The 16,509-nt window shown below is 38.5% G+C and overlaps 1 protein-coding gene across 1 annotated transcript in view; it reads left to right on the top strand.

Moving 5' to 3' along the window:
* ATP8B4 (ATPase phospholipid transporting 8B4 (putative)) overlaps positions 1 to 16,207 on the top strand; it is a 155,913-nt gene extending 139,706 nt beyond the window's left edge. The window contains exons 23-27 of the mRNA XM_073303976.1: positions 7,493 to 7,576; positions 8,253 to 8,498; positions 11,884 to 12,022; positions 13,727 to 13,857; positions 15,516 to 16,207. Of these exons, the coding sequence (XP_073160077.1) occupies positions 7,493 to 7,576; positions 8,253 to 8,498; positions 11,884 to 12,022; positions 13,727 to 13,857; positions 15,516 to 15,665 (750 nt within the window). The 3' untranslated portion in view covers positions 15,666 to 16,207. The remainder of the gene's footprint in view (positions 1 to 7,492; positions 7,577 to 8,252; positions 8,499 to 11,883; positions 12,023 to 13,726; positions 13,858 to 15,515) is intronic.
* Positions 16,208 to 16,509: the final 302 nt, after the last annotated feature.

The following is a 16,509-nucleotide window of genomic DNA, read 5'->3' as shown; positions in this document are numbered from 1 at the left end:
TTCCTCCACTGCCATCCCCTGAAGACGTGCACACCCTCCCTCTCAAATCCATCAGTCCTTTCACTCCCATCCCTTTTGACCCACAGTGCTTCCCCCTAGCATCTCTGGAAGCCTTTACTAGGTAGCTCTCCATACCAGGCAGCTGTGCCTCACAGCAACAGTGTTGGTGTCAACAGGTCATTTTGTGACCTTTGGCTTACTGGGTGGTTATTCAGATGGGCAGTGGGACCTTCTCTGGTGGTCCACTGGTGGGTTGATTGGGAAATGAGTAGGTAACCCTTTTGTTATTGAAGTGGGCAAGTCTCCTAGCAGGCAAAGAGGGTCGCATTGAGGAAGTGAGTCTCCCCTATCTACTTTAAGGGGTGATGTCAGGAAGAAGGTGTACTCAGGAAGGGTACTGGTTCTTCAAACTCAGTACTGGGGCTGGGGAGAGACATGGGCTGCAGCAGCAGTGCCATTGTCTGAAGATGCATGCAGTGGCAACCTGGGAAGGGGAACCATTCCTAAGGTCTGCTGTCATGGTTCCAGAAAAGAGGGGATCAGGAATTGTATAAAAACATGAATAATGCTAGAAATATTTTAAATGTCTGAGCCTTGGGAAACAATATTTGTATTTCTGGGGAAGGAGAGACATTTCATAATTACAGCAATTAAACATAAAATTTGGTATGATTTATATAGTTACGTATTGTTGGAAAGCTTTTATTGAACACTAGAATATCAATATTCTTTTCATGAATACTTTGCCATTTTGGCTCATATTTATAAACTTAACAGATGCAAGAAAGAATTTTCTCAGCAGTATAAAATATACATCTTAATTTTGTTTTTACATAATCTGGTGTAGAGGATTAATGTTTTCTAGCCCTTCTGATTGATTCAAAATAGGGGACAAATTTCCATGACTATGTTTTGAATAATAGACTTCTTAATGCTGCATATTCTCTCAACCCACTGTACTTTGTGAAATGCACCAAAAATACGTAACATTGAAAATGAGAGGGCTTTGCTTGAATGTGGATTTTAGGAATAACTTGTGGAGGGATTCTCTTGCATGACCTATGCAAAAATGGAAATCTGTAGGATAAAATTCAAATGTAAAATGGTACAAGGAAAGGAAATTAAGTAATCTGATGGCAAACATAGCTGTTTGACTGGGGGCCATCAGTTTAACTGCCAGTATACTGGAAACTGTTTCAATCTTTTATTTTTTCATCAGAAAAACTCTAAGACTTGCACTTCTGTCCTACATTCAGGTAGTTGTCAGGAACATGTTGCAATCAGGTGGTTGTCAGCTCTTGGCCTTTGACCTCAGACCTCCCAGTACACACTAGACCAGAGGATGTTTTAGATCCCACATTGTTAGGCAATGTGTCAACACACAGCAAGAAGCCATTCCTGCCCTGAAGTACTTACATTCTAAATAGGCAAGGATTGGGAAGGGAAACAGAGGCACAGAGAAGTAAACTGACTTGACTGAGGTCACACAGCAGGTCAGTGGCAGATCTATAAATAGACCCAGGTCTCCTGACTCCCAATCCAGTGTCCTATTTCTGGACCACACAGACTCTTGGAAGAAGCTCAGCATGCACTGGGCTGCCTTCTTGGTAAGACAGTTTGTCAAAATCACATTACATTGTTGTTCCACATTCTACACTGGATCTTCCTGCACTTCAAAGTCCTGGTCCTAATTTTTAAAGTCCTTAGTGGGTTAAAGATTAACTGCCTCAGAGATGTCCTCTCAGTGACTTGCCACAACAGCCATGTTCACCAGAAACTCTGTTCCCAAGGTGCAATTTTTGGGGACAGGTGATAGAGCCCTCTACCTTGAAGGCACAATGACTGCTCTCATTCCACTTGCTTTCCCTCAGTAATGAAAAGTTGCAGAATGGCTCAGAAATATTGATTCTGAAGACAATCCCATGTAGAAAAACAAACATGAGGGATGGGGGTACTTTTGTACAGTAGTGATGATCCTAGACACTGAAGTGATGGACACCTTATGACTATCCAGATAAATTAGATTGCTGTGCTTTCAATTACGAATCTAAACTATTTCCTGCTTTTCTACATCTCATTACAGTAGCTATTCAATTGAGAATATAGGAGAAGAGGACTTATACTGTTAAGAACTACGGCTGAAATTTTACAAAGTACAAAGGACTTAGGAATTTAAACTTAGACACCTGAATGTAAGTAGCTGATTTTCACAGATGCTCAGCACCCACAAATCCCACTGACTTGCTCAGCACCTCTGAAAACCAGGACACATATACCTTGGTGCCTACGTGTAGATTTAGGAATGTAATTGTAGGAATTCAAACTGGAAAATTTTCACCTATAGTTACATGATACAATAGATTAACCAATAATGGTAACAATTTTTGGACACTCCTTGTGTAGCATAAATGTGCCAGTCTATCCATTCCCCAGAGAAGAGAAATATATATGCTTATTAGGAGAAGAGAATATGTTTTACTCCACTGGAGTTTTGAGTTTTCTTTTAATGAAAACATAGGGTGAAATGCTGGCCCTTTTGAAGTAAGTAGCAAAACTACTGCCTGGAATGGGTGCAGGATTTCATCCACAGTCCGATTTTATATGAAAATCTCTGTAGTCTTCTCCCTTTTTTTGGTCTCCTTCCATTCTTTGATTCATTTGAAGCGCTAATATACCTAGAATCAGACCTAAAAAAAAGTCTGAACATCTATATCTTCTTTTATATGCTTTTACGGTTACCCACACTGCAGCTGAAAACACTTGGACAGATATAGACAGATTAGGCTTTTCTAGATGCAATGTTGACTTTAAAGCAGCAGTATAATTACATAAAGTAATGTGCTGTATTTCTTTACTACCTTGGGTTGCCTCTCATTATTGCTGACACTGTTGAATTTGATCACTAACTGTTGCTCTTTGATGATATGCTCCAGCCTGGCCCAGCCAAGATAACTGGTAGGTGGGCTGCATATCACAGATGTGAATTTCTGGAATATGTTCCTCTGGCATCTGGGTCTGTGAGATGTTCTTTTAGGTGACTCCATGATTTGTGATGCAGACTTAGTGACAGCAGTGGTGTCATTTTGCTGGTGGATTGGGATTCATTGTATTTTACTTTAGATTTAATTTCAAGTGTGAGTGAGTTGGTTCCTGTTTATGAGTTTGCAAACAGTCCCTGGAGACTCTTATGCAAGACCTATTCAGTGTGAAATTCTGTATTTCCCCTATTTCCAAATCTACCTATTTTGGGAAAGGATGCAGTTAATGCTTTCTGGGAAATAAGAATTCCATTTCGTAAAATGTCAATGTTTTGACATTTGGTTTCATTCTGTATCATAGCAGAAATAAACCTTTCAAAAATTAGATGAGAGGGAGCGGGTGAGAGAGAATAGCCAATAGCTCACAGATAACGGCATGCATCTTGGATGTGTGGAAGATTCAGGTTCTAGTCTGTGCTGTGACTCATTTGCAGTGAGAAATGGAACCTGGATCTCCCACATCCGAAGTGAGAGTCCCAACTCGGGGTGTGAGTGTCTCCACTCTCTCTCAAGCAGATAGTCCATCCTGGGCCTGAGAAACCTTCCTGACAAAGTTTCAATGTTGATGAATTTGCATTTTCTGACAAAAAAAATTTGTCAAAAAGTTCCAGCTACAACTATGTGCAAGAGGGATGGGCAAACTGGATCAGATAAAACAAATGGCTCTCACCTTCACCCTCAAACTCTGTGTGTTTTTGCTGATCTTGGTTTTGTCCTAAAACAGAAGTATAAATAAGGAAATACCATGTTCTTAGGATATTTCTGACTCAGCTATAGCCAGAAAGAAACAACAATCCTGTGGGATCAGGCATTCTCATGGGATATTATCCAGCCCAAATTCCAGGCAGTTGAGCTTTGTACAACATTCTATGTCAGCTCTTAGATACTCTGGTGTGACTGAACTAGGCCTGAAATGTTGAGATGTGTACATAACAGCGATAGAGAAAGTTCTAGATTTTGTTGGGAGTAAAAGTTGGAAATCTGAGTCACAGGCGCACCCAATTTAGGCTTAATCAATTTTTGCCTTTATTTATGCAATTTCAGAGAGAGTTATTTTGACTTAAAGTGCCTGAGCATACATTTATGCCAGACAATTACAAATGCAATTGGTAAAGGGCCTGAGTTACCACATTTCAGGGCACTGGGAAATTCTCCAATACTTTCTATGGTTGTCATCTCCCCTGATCTGTTGGTCTAGTCCTTCTGTCCCATCCTTCAGTTTCTGGTCCGGTGTTTCTCCAGTGTAGGCCTATGTTCACTTAGGTCTTGTATACATTTCTACATTACAGATTAAGTAATCTTTATCAAATTGGTTCTTAACACATCAACCCTTTGAGTTGTAGGTTACCCACACATTATGCATGTGCAAGCTTCAGTTACCCAACTTCTGCATTTTTTCTTCTCGTTCTGCAGTTTCGGTGTCTTGGTATTTTTTGTGTCACCTTGCCCTAGCTCTCCCAGTAAAAAAGACTTCTTGGTGTTACAGGTTTTTGTAACTTCCAGCACAGCATTGTCTTGTCAGCAATATCATCATTTTAAATATATTAGTAATTCTATGTAAAAGAAGAATTGGCAAAACCACATTTATGCTGGCAATGCCTTGGCCTAAGTGTTACCTCAGCTGTACTCTTTCACTGTCCATAATTACAGATAGTTAAAAAAATATCTATCAAAGCTCTTCATCTAACCATTAGAAATTCTTCATTTTATATTTCAGTGTTATAAGTCAGTATGTTATCCCCCTTCTACCCTTTAATCTATTAGAAGGGGGGAGTTATGGAAAACATGATAATTCTTTAATGTCAACATTTCTTATCTTCTTTAAACATGGGTTTTCCATTCAAAGTCCAGTTTTGTTTGTGAATCATCATAAAAAAAATTTGTTGGAAATTTTCCTGTGAACACATTTTTTAGGGCTGTCTCAATTTTAGGACTTCGATATTTAGTTGATTTTAATGGAAACCCAACAGCCTGGTTCAGCCCCTCGTGAAGTAACATGCAGAACCCTATCCAGTATATCTCGCACTTATGACAGGGTCCTCCTACAGTTACATCCCCACAAAACACACATCCCTAGCCCTGCCTCCTGCCTGCAACTGAAGTTGTGATAAACTTTCTTCTCCTCTCACATACATTTGAATCTCTGTTGCCTCCAGTAACCCCAGTACGTGAACTTGAAGCTAGGAGAGGCAGAGAACAATTGTCCAAGCCCAGAGCAGGGTCTCAGTTCTCTATCTCTAGAATGGGGATAATAGTAAATCCCTACTGAATGGGGAGTGGGTAGTATCCCTTCAAATAGTCCGGGAGCCCTCTACTGGGCTTTCCTGTCTCTATTGCAGAAGCCACCAGAACCCCACAGAGTAGCAGTTTATATATGTAGCCAGGTCTTATATGTTTGTGTATTAGAGAATATGGTTAGTTGGAACCCAGCCGTGTCCATTTAGTTTCCTCATATTCTTAATGTTATGTAAAGAGCAAAGATATAACACTATCTCACAGGGATATTGTAAAGAGAAGTACAGCAAAAACTGAGGTGCTTAGATATCATGGTAATGGAGGCCATATAGATAGATACATAGATTAGAGAACTTAATCTCTGCCACAGCCTGCTGGCACTAGAGTCTGACAAGACTGTAGACAGTGAATCAGGGATAGTGCACTGGTTCATGAGATGGGTGTGTACTTTTGGGGCCTGATCAAGCTACCACTGAAGTCAATAGACAGTCTATCATAGACCTCAGTGGGAGTTGAATCAGACTCCACATGTGGGGTTCCAGTACCCACACAGGGAGCATAAATTTAAGGCAACTGCTTCTATGTTGTGCTCTTGCAACCTTCTACACTTTTGTGTACACATATGTGGACTCTTAGATATCAGTGAAGACGCACATTTTTAAGTGCTTGCGCCAGAACATTTCTTGGGGCCTTATTTAGGAAAGTTATGAATCAAACCAGTTGCAACTACTGGCATTGTTTGCTTAAGAAATGAGACTATCTGATGACAATATGCCATTGTCAACACTACAGAGATTTAAGGGAAAGCTTTTTAAAAAGAATATGGAAACAATTATCCTGTCCATGAATATAAAAAAAACCTTTGTAGTATGCCAAACAATATAAACAAGTCACAGTTGAAAATATGAAAATAGCATGTGACTATTAGACTAGTCTCAAAGGTTTTGATAACCGCAAAGGTTTTGATTACCTGTGAAATAGTTATCCAGAGCTCTTAGCAGATATAGTGACTGGCTAAAAGTGCAGAAAGAAGCACTGTATGTTGAAGAATGTTCAATTCCTTCTGCATTTCTCGAGTGTATTTCTGCTAATTGCACAAATAAAGAACAGATGGAGCAGGGCACCTCTTATTTATTCTGTAATATGTTTTCTGCAAGACAGACTTTTCATAATAAAAATAGCTTTATAACTTTAATGTAAAGGAAACTAAAAAGCAGTATAAATAAAGTAAAAAGAAAGGGAGTACTTGTGGCACCTTAGAGACTAACCAATTTATTTGAGCATAAGCTTTCGTGAGCTACAGCTCAAAAGCTTGTGCTCAAATAAATTGGTTAGTCTCTAAGGTGCCACAAGTACTCCCTTTCTTTTTGCGAATACAGACTAACACGGCTGTTACTCTGAAACCTATAAATAATGTGCAACTTTAAAATGAGGGGTGCTTAGAAAAAGGCCTTCATCACTAAATGGATTTGCAAGTTATTGTTCATATAAACTTAGCAATGGGGACTTGTGTTTTCATGTTGCTGGGAAGGATCAGGCATAAATCCAAATTGATCCTTGTAGAGGATCTTCAAGCTTTCACCTTTAATTCAGACTTGGCCATCTTTCCTTGGTTGGAACTAGACATCCTTCCTGTTGATGAGCTAAGATGTACCGAGCCTGAGGGTAAATGTACCCTCATCCTTCCTGTTGATGAGCTAAGATGTACCCTGCTCCAAGGGTTACAGGGGAAGTTGACTTGAATGTGGGATGGCCAGATCCCTTCCCCATACCACATGCCTGAACCCTGTTAAGCAGCCAAGTGTGCTACAAATGTGTAGTAAAAAATATGAGATTGTCTGGGATTTTGATAATGCTGTTCAATAATCGTCCCTTTGTGTCACTCTGCCATTTCCAGACTGGGTATAAGATCACATCTTTTTCTGGGGTAGATGAAAAATACATTAACCAAGCAACTTATTAAACATTGTGGATTTGCCAGCTACCCCATTTTTCATAATTAAGTATGGTATGAAATACTATAGGATAACCCCTGGCATAGAAAGCAAATCACTAAACTCTTAGATATTCATTATTTTACCTGTTTTCAAAATTCAGTTATCCTGTTCATGAGAGCAGATATAAAGCATCCTGTTGTGTGTTCCGTTGTGCCAAATAATAATAGTGAAAAGTTTTAAAAATGTCACTTGTTCACTTTATCAACTGCATCTTCTTTTCAGACAGTTTATGACCAGTGGTTTATTACCCTCTTCAACATTGTCTATACTTCGCTGCCTGTACTAGCTATGGGGTTGTTCGACCAGGTACAATTTTATCTTATTTATAGCATGTCTTAAATGTCTAAAATGGAAGCTGTAAATGCTGTTGATAGCATCATTAACAAGTCAGTTTTAAATGCAAATAATGTATAATTAAATCCCCTTTATTTATCTGCCCCTCAGGCTATTCTAATTTATGCTGGGAACCAGCCCCCAAATGGCCCAGGATCAGGCAGTAGTCCTTTAAGAAGCTGGCTGTGGGCTCATGATTCTTTGACTGGTTTTGGACAAGCCTAAACCTTAGCCTGAGCAATAGACTGTTCCCCCATCCGGCGATTGCTGAAGAGCACTGTGTTCTGTCTACAACCCTTCCCTGCCCCTGTTGCTCCCTATACCAAGATCAGGGAAGTGAGGACATAGCATAGAAGCCAGCTATGCTGGCTGCATGTTTATTGGAGACTCCCCCATGTCAGTGGATACCCCATCAGGGCAGATATGGCCATATTCCATCTCCTTTGCAGCGTTAGTGGGACAGAGTAGGAAAGAGAATCTTCTTCCCTAGCTCTAAGCACACTTCAGTTCTGAGAAGGTACTATAGTTAAGGGAAATTCCTCCTGCCCTTTATTAAAGGCACAGACATTTTACTCACTCTGTATTATACAAACTTTAATATTTTCTGAAACTATTAAAGTAACGCGTTCTCCAAATGGATTTGTTACAGGATGTGAATGAGCAGAATAGCATGGATTATGCAAAACTCTATGAACCTGGGCAACTAAATCTACTCTTCAATAAACGCAAATTTTTCATCTGCATAGCACATGGAATCTACACCTCTTTTACCCTTTTCTTCATCCCTTATGGAGCATTTTATTACACAGCTGGTGAAGATGGAAAACATATTGCTGACTACCAGTCTTTTGCTATCACAGTTGCAACATCTTTAGTAATTGTAGTCAGTGTTCAGGTAAAAAATAAAGATTTGTGTTCAGTGTTGAGTTTTTTCAGTATTTTTTTTTCATTTCTAAATACAGAAATTCCTGTTAAAAGTGACACCTACACTTGAAGTTGTAGGGGATTGAGACAATTTCTAAAATTCACATATAAATACTTAATGGTCTAAACTAGGGTGTTCCTCCTCTTAGAAACAGCTTCATCAGCTCGATATGTTTTTCAGAGTATAGGGTAAAGAGCAGAGTAATCAAAGACTTATCTGAGAATACTGACCCCATTGAGGCCTTAAACAATTTGAGAGAGTCTAGATGGTAATAAACATATTTGTCAGAGTCAGTTCACCATAATAGTTTTCTGTGAGATAAAACCATTCCCTTTTGTGAGTTATTTTAATGCTGACTGCAAAGGATTGTAATGGATAAATCCCAAGCATTACTGGGTGGTGAACAAGTTAAAGTTTTCCCCTGGAATTAAGAAAGAGAACCTGTCCCACTGTGTCTTGATTTTACTTGTCTGGCATGAAGATATTGACCTCTAGGAAAGGCTGCTTAAAGTCTCCCAGGAGAACAGGGGCCTGATGAGCAAAATTAAGAAATAAAAGAGAGAGGGGATTAGAGTGGTGGCTTTGGGAACAGCTGACCTACCAATAAGAAGTAGCCACGTTGGCCAAACTTGATTGATCCACCAGGCAGGAGGGAATAATTTAGATTCTGGAACTGAATATTTGCTAGATTGCTCTCTTTCTATCAGCCTTTGTGTCCTTGCTCTGGACATGGGGGCGGGGGAGAAGAGGGAGAGCTGAGAAACATTTAGTTAAATACCCTGTCAGAGTGCTGTATTGTGTTTTTCTTTAGATACGGAGTCACCTTGTGTTATGGTGGGACTGAGCAGCTGCTCACACTGACATAATAAGTTGGTAATATATTATTTGTAGTTAGCTATAATTTTCACAAATTACTCAAGAATTCAGAATGTGCTTTTGATAAGGAAGCATGTAATGAATGCATGTAGTGGTTACATGTAAGCTTTGGGATGCCATAAATCAAGATAAGGTCAGGATTCAGTTTAAGTGGTATGTTCATTAAATAACGCAAGAAGCTTGGCAGAATTCATATTTCTTGGATAATGTAATGGAAAGCGGATTTCAGAATGATCTGTCATTGCAGAGCAGAATTGTGTTTATATAGTATAGCACCTTCCTCCTTAGAATCTCAAAGCAATTTACTAATATTATTGACTTGAGCCTGACAATACAGCTGTGGTACTAACCACATTTTACAGAGAGGGAATCTGGGACCCAGAGCAACTAAGTGATTTGCACAAGGCCACCCAGGGAAGTGTGTGGCAGATCCTGCAATACCACCCAGGTCTTGTGGCTCCTATTTCTTTGAATTAACCACAAAACCATTCTTTCTGCCTTTTCATGTTTTGTTCCTAAATATTATAAAGCTTTCTGAAAAGAGCTTTCACATTTTAGGCCTGATTCTAATCTCACTTGTGCTGTCATAGATTACTACATGTACTGTAAAATCTACCACTGTGTATGTGGAGTAAAGGGGTGATAATACTTTTATTGATATTAGAGCTCTGCAGAGCTCAGTAGTTTTGGTGTACAGGGATTCGTATAAAGTATTTTTTCAGTACTGATTCATGTGTTTTCTATCCCCTGAGTTTTGGGTTGAGATTGTGATACCCTTGAATTCCAAATCTCATAGGAAATTCAAACAAAACTGATGAGTTTTGTGTGGTTTCCACAGACTGTTGAATTGCTCCAGGATTCTGTGAAAGGGTGAAGAACTTCCACAAACCTTTTGTCAAATCTAGGATGATTCTTATTTATGATGAAATGCCAATCCAGATGGGTTTGATATGGTTTGGGGTTTCATAATGAGAATTTTACTCACTTCTGTTAGATCCTGCATATGCATATAAGGAACAAATGTAAGAAACTGTTAATGTTAAAACTCAGAACTGGCCCTATTTTTTATTTATTTATTTTTTCGCATTTTGAGTTTTAACATTAGCAATTTCTATGCCAATTATTCTGAATGCAGTGTTGTTGTAGCCGTGTTGGTCCCAGAATAATAGAGAGAGAAGGTGGGTGATGTAATATCTTTTATTGGACCAACTTCTGTTGGTGACAGAGACAAGTTTTCGAGCTTACACAGAGCTCTTCTTCAGGGCTGGGACATGTACTCAGAGGATATGTCTACAATGCAATTAAAAACCTCAATTGGCCCATGCAAGTGGACGCAGGCTCATGGGGCTCTGGATAAGGGGCTGTTTAATTGCAGCTCTAGGACCCTGTGAAGTGGGAAGGTCCCAGAGCTCAGGCTGCAGCCTGAGCCCGAATGTTTACACGGCAATTAAACAGCCCCTTAGCCTGAGCCTTGTGAGCCCAAGTCAGCTGGCATGAGCCAGCCGCACATTTTTAATTGCATTGTAGACATGCCCAGAGTGTTGCAGGTAAATGCCCTAAATGCCCCAATAACAACTATGTGGGGAAAACGAGACAATCACTATGCTCTTGAACGAACTTACACAGAAAAACTTATAAGACAAAAACACCATATCACCTCTGGATGAACACTTTTCAGAAGGGTTTCAGAGTAGCAGCCGTGTTAGTCTGTATCTGCAAAAAGAACAGGAGGACTTGTGGCACCTTAGAGACTAACAAATTTATTTGAGCATGAGCTTTTCTGAACTACAGCTCACTTCATCTGATGCATGTAGTGGAAAATACAGTGGGGAGATTTTATATACACAGAAAACATGAAACAATGGGTGTTACCATGCACACTATAACGACAGTGATCAGTTAAGGTGAGCTAATACCAGCAGGAGAAAAAGTTACTTATTCTGAAGTAAATTATTCTCCCGGCACAAAAACATGCAAAACAGAGTCCTGAAGTGAGCTACATGATGGCATATAGTTAATGTTATTTGCATCTTGGTTCCTAAATTTACTTTTTATTGTTTGGAAGATACAAAATTTGCTTCCCTGACTTGAATATAACTAAAAACTTGCACCCCGATTTGAATATACATGAACTCAGAAATAAGTATTAATCTGTTTTTAAGAACAATTCATTTGAAAGTTAAACTGAATTCTTAAAAACTATGCGTGCATGGGGAGGAGACAGAATATGTTGTCTGCTACAGTTTTGGTGCATTTTTCAATTAAATCTTTAATTAAATTTTTTTGAAAAAGAGAACATGTGATGGGAAAAACTAAAAAGTACCAAACAGATCCAGAACACTGTATTAACATTTTAAAAAAATCCCAAATCCCTTCTCTGTTTAGATACATAACACTCCACTCAATAGGATATGTAGTATATTTTCTAAACCCCTTGAAGATTCTTGGTATAATATGTTTTGTCTTATTTTATTTGCAGATAGCCTTGGATACCAGTTACTGGACTGCCATCAATCGTTTTTTCATCTTGGGTAGTATAGCTGTGTATTTTGCTATTTTATTTGCAATGCACAGTGATGGGATTTTTGTTATATTCCCAAACCACTTTCCTTTTGTAGGTGAGTCTATTACCTCGTATGAGATTATACAGGCAATATTTATGCAATTTGCCACAATCTATGTAGAGTGAGATCTCATAAGTATATAGAAGAATCGCAGATATGGAAGGGAAACTTTGTTCAAGTAATGTTAATGCTTTTCAAGTTTGCAAAAGCATCCTATCTGTATTGAGAGGCCTTTACAGAATAAGTAAATTAGTGAAGTGAAATTTAATTTTGGAGAGTTTTTTTCTTTCTTGCCTGCTCAGAGCACTGGCCAGAACCCCCACCATCCCAGGAATCCACAAAATTCCTGTGCACAATGGGGTCAGAACAATTTGCTGAGAGGATGTAGTTTGTGCAGCAGCTGTGCCATACAAGGCCACTCCAGTAATTACTGAGTCTCAGCAGGACTTCACTGAAGTCAAATGATGACTGTGTTCTCTCAAATGTATTTTTCGTAGCCAAATGCAAGCTACCGGAAGTGAAATTTCTGTTTTTTTTAACAACTCCTGGAGGCTTAAAGCATCAAGGAACTTCCAAACTTATTTGATGACTTGAGATGAGTTTGTTTATGCTAATAAGGACAGCTGGAGCCATATGGAATTTGGTAGTGTGATATGGTACCTGCCACTATCCAAACCTCAGAAGAACCTTCATGAACAAATTCCGGTCCTACGTTCCTTACACTTTGTGCATTTCCAATCAGACTTTGAACAATACTACCCTAAAAGTGTGTCCACCAAATCGCAGAAGAATATAAACTTTTTTTAATGGTGCAGCTAGTCATGCTACCATGTACGCTTGGAAATCTTGATAATCAGAGTCATGGTTAAATGATGTAGAATGTTTCTGATGGCACAAATGGATCAATTGTTTTAGTCCACAGGATACCATTAGCAAACTCACCAGTACAAACTTGGCAGATTTGCTAAATGGTCAACTGGAAATCTAGTCACTCTTGGGCTGAATAATGCCACTGTGACCTGTCTATAGTGTAGGTTGGACCATTTGGGACCACATAGAGCACCTGAGTGTGATTTGGGAGGGAAATGAGGTAGTATTAAATAAATGAAAATAATTAACTAGATGGGTTGAAAATGTGCATATTTCTTAATGAAAACGTTGGTTAAATGTCTGTTGGATGTCTCAGGTGACAAGCAACTGGATATGGCTCCTTTGTTCTTTAGGACACAGCTTTTAATGTGGCTTTAGCGGTTTAAAGCCAATTGATACCATTTGATGGTGCTTCAGAATTAGGGCCTAATACAGAGTAGATACTTTAAATGTAACCCTCTCATGAATCATATGTGAAAGAAGAATAAGGTGGTCAGAGTATTGTTCCAAAGAGCAGAGATTGTCATCTGGCCATTCAAACAGAAACCAAACAATCTGACAGTTCAAAACCAGATGAGGAATCTGATATGAAGAAAAAAAAATAGCAGTGCCACCAGCGTCTTCTTATGCTACTCTTGTGTTCATCAGTGCAGCCACTAACTTTGGAATCCATCTTGCATTTTTGGATTATGTGATATTTTAGAAGTTGCCAAATAATTTTGTAATTTCAGCAGTAACCATTTGTATCTCGAGAAAAATTCAAGCATTTTTGTAACAGAAACATATGTTAACATAAAGAAAATATAATTTAATATGTCTCACAACTGCAAACTATTAACAACAGCCTTGTACTCCTAACAAATATGTTTCATTTTCTTGTGTTAATAGGAAATTCCCGTAATTCCCTGGGCCAGATAAGTGTTTGGCTTGTCATCATCTTGACTACTGTGGTTTCAGTCATGCCTATAATAACATTCCGATTTTTGAAGGAAGATTTAAATCCAACGCAAACTGATCAGGTATGACTTAATCCTATAATGTGAGAGTTTTTCTTTATCATTGCATCCCCCATATAGAGGGAACTAAATTTTTTCCAAACAGACAGAATTTATAGTTCTTACATAACTACTGGGGGAAAATATACCATTAGTTCTCTCAAAGCATCACCATCGACTCTATATAGTTTGGCATGTGCAAGAAGTGAAAAATAATAATTCATAATAGACCTTTGGGTCAGCAATTTTTTTTAACTTTTTAATTATAAATTTAAAAGAAGTTAAAACACACAAGCAAAGGGCAATGTTGGGCCAGTATGTTTTAAGCAAACTAATTTATATGGGAGCTTCTGCATAATTACTGATAGCATAATATGTCCCAAGGTTTTACATTCCTAAGAGTGAATAATAAGTGATGTCCCATCCCAACAGTTGATTTAATGGCTTATAGTTTGGGCCAAATGTTGTTTACCTTACACATGTGAATAATCTCACTGACTTCAGAGGGATAGTTCACATAAACTGCTGGTTAACATTTATTGGAATAGAAATCCAGGTAATTCTAATCCATGCCAAACCTTAACAACAAATAGATAGTTTTCTGCCATTCCTTCACTATTCATAAAACACATGAAAAGTAAAGTTGTAAAGTATATACCATCTACATGGTAATTTATCAAGCAATATAAGAATCCTCAAGTTATTCAAGTTATTGGGTATAAACTACTGTAACAGAATGTCAGGTGAGGTCACAGTTCTACAACAATATATACTGTGAGTTTATTTTCAAAATTTTAAATTATGGGGGAGGGGAAAGCAGTTGACAAAATGGTCCAAATGTTCTCTTTAATTCTCTGATTTCAGTGACATCAAGGTGGCAAATTAGCTTTTAATAGCACTTAGGTAGCATTTCACATCTTCAAAGTGCTGTTATGAACACTAACTAAAAACTCCTCACAACAGACATTTGAGTATTATTATTCCTATTTTACAGATTTGAAAAAGAGAGCGAGATTAAGTGATTTGTGCCAGGCCACAGAGAGAATCCGTGACAGATCTAGTATTAGAACTCTTGCCTTCTAGGCGGGAGATCTTCACCCCACACCCTGGCCTCTGTACTTCTCTGGGCTGAAATGGCATAATGGGGCCCTAAAAGCCCTGATTCAGCTGTGGAAGCAGTCCCTTGGTGCAAGCATTGGGGAAGACAGGCATAAGGCTGCTTTCCAAGGACCTCCTCATAAACTCTGGCATAGGAGGCAAGGCTGCAGCACTGCAGAGATTCCAGGGAGTGCTGTTGCCCATAGTGCAGCCCATGGAATAACTCAGACAGGCCCCAAAGCTGTTGCAGTTATGCCAGATGCCCCAGGACTGGGAGTGTATGAAGGTGGGTTAAAGCCATTTTAGTCCCCAGTTTCTCCGGGCTGCAAGTTCTGTGCTGTGCCTCAAGAATCTTCCCCATGGCCTTTGCTCATCCCAGTAGAATACAGTGCCTCTCTAACACTCCACTGATGGCTTCAGCACATGTTTTTACTTTGGAATCCACTGGAAACTCACCTGTGTTGTTGTTTTTCGTTTTGTTTTTTCATTATAAAGGCCCCACCAATATAACCGAGATCTCAAAATTAGTCAGCATTTACAACACAAAAATAATTTCACATATCAATGGAAACTTTTCCCCTAAGGTTCGGAAGTTGCAGAAGGCTAGGAAGAAGCAGAAACCATTACAGAACTACATGCGTCGGGTGTACAGAACAAACTCAAGAAGATCTGCATATGCTTTTTCTCATCAAGAAGGCTTTGGGAAACTTATAACATCTGGAAAGAATATGTGAGTCAATAATTCACATCAAACATCAGAGTTAGCTAGGACCATGCATAATAGTATCACTTGGATCGAGAATTTATGTAAGAAAACAGAAGAAACAGTGAACAGCTTCAGTAGTGACAGAACTGTGAGTCAAAGAAGAAAACAGAAGTTTATTTTAAAAAACTGTGGCCATATCTTTGCACTGTTTGCCACTTTGTAAACATTAAGCATGAAATTTCCACGTGTGCTGAGTACTGTAGCGGAAGTGTCTAACCCACAATATTTTACAGCGTGTTCAAGAATGTTGTCAACACACAATATTTTCAAAGGGATCTCTTAGTTTTTTTTCTTTTTTCTTTTTTCTGAAAAGCATTTACCATACCAAAACAATGTGTGCAGCTGCTTCAAGAGGTTGGACTATCCATGAGAATATTGATAAGAAATTTCCCTCCAAGTTAAGGGAAAATGCAGTATTCAAATATTTGAATTAGTCATATATTCCAGCATAATTATTTCATACTGCTTGTACTTATTTAAACAATGTAAAAGTTTCAAAGTCAAATGATTTCAGGGTGTATATTTTTAAATATTTGAAATTAAGTTTTTAAATTGTTTATAAATTGAAACCAAAAATAAAATACTGTGTAATATATACAATATCTGTCCATATGTGTAGTGTGTTTCTGTTGTTTCCATTCACTTCTATTTTATCTGCTGTTTACTAATTACGTGCATAATTTGAAATTACGGCATAACTCTGTCCTGCTGAAAGAGTTAAATCCTGTTCAGATATAATGGACCTGATTCACTTGTCTACTCTGATGGACCTGATTCACTTGTCTGCTCTGATGTAAATTAGAAATTACTTT

This window comes from Lepidochelys kempii, chromosome 10 (assembly GCF_965140265.1).
Source record: "Lepidochelys kempii isolate rLepKem1 chromosome 10, rLepKem1.hap2, whole genome shotgun sequence".
Lineage (NCBI taxonomy): Eukaryota > Metazoa > Chordata > Testudines > Cheloniidae > Lepidochelys > Lepidochelys kempii.
This window is presented reverse-complemented; position numbering and strand designations above follow the sequence as displayed.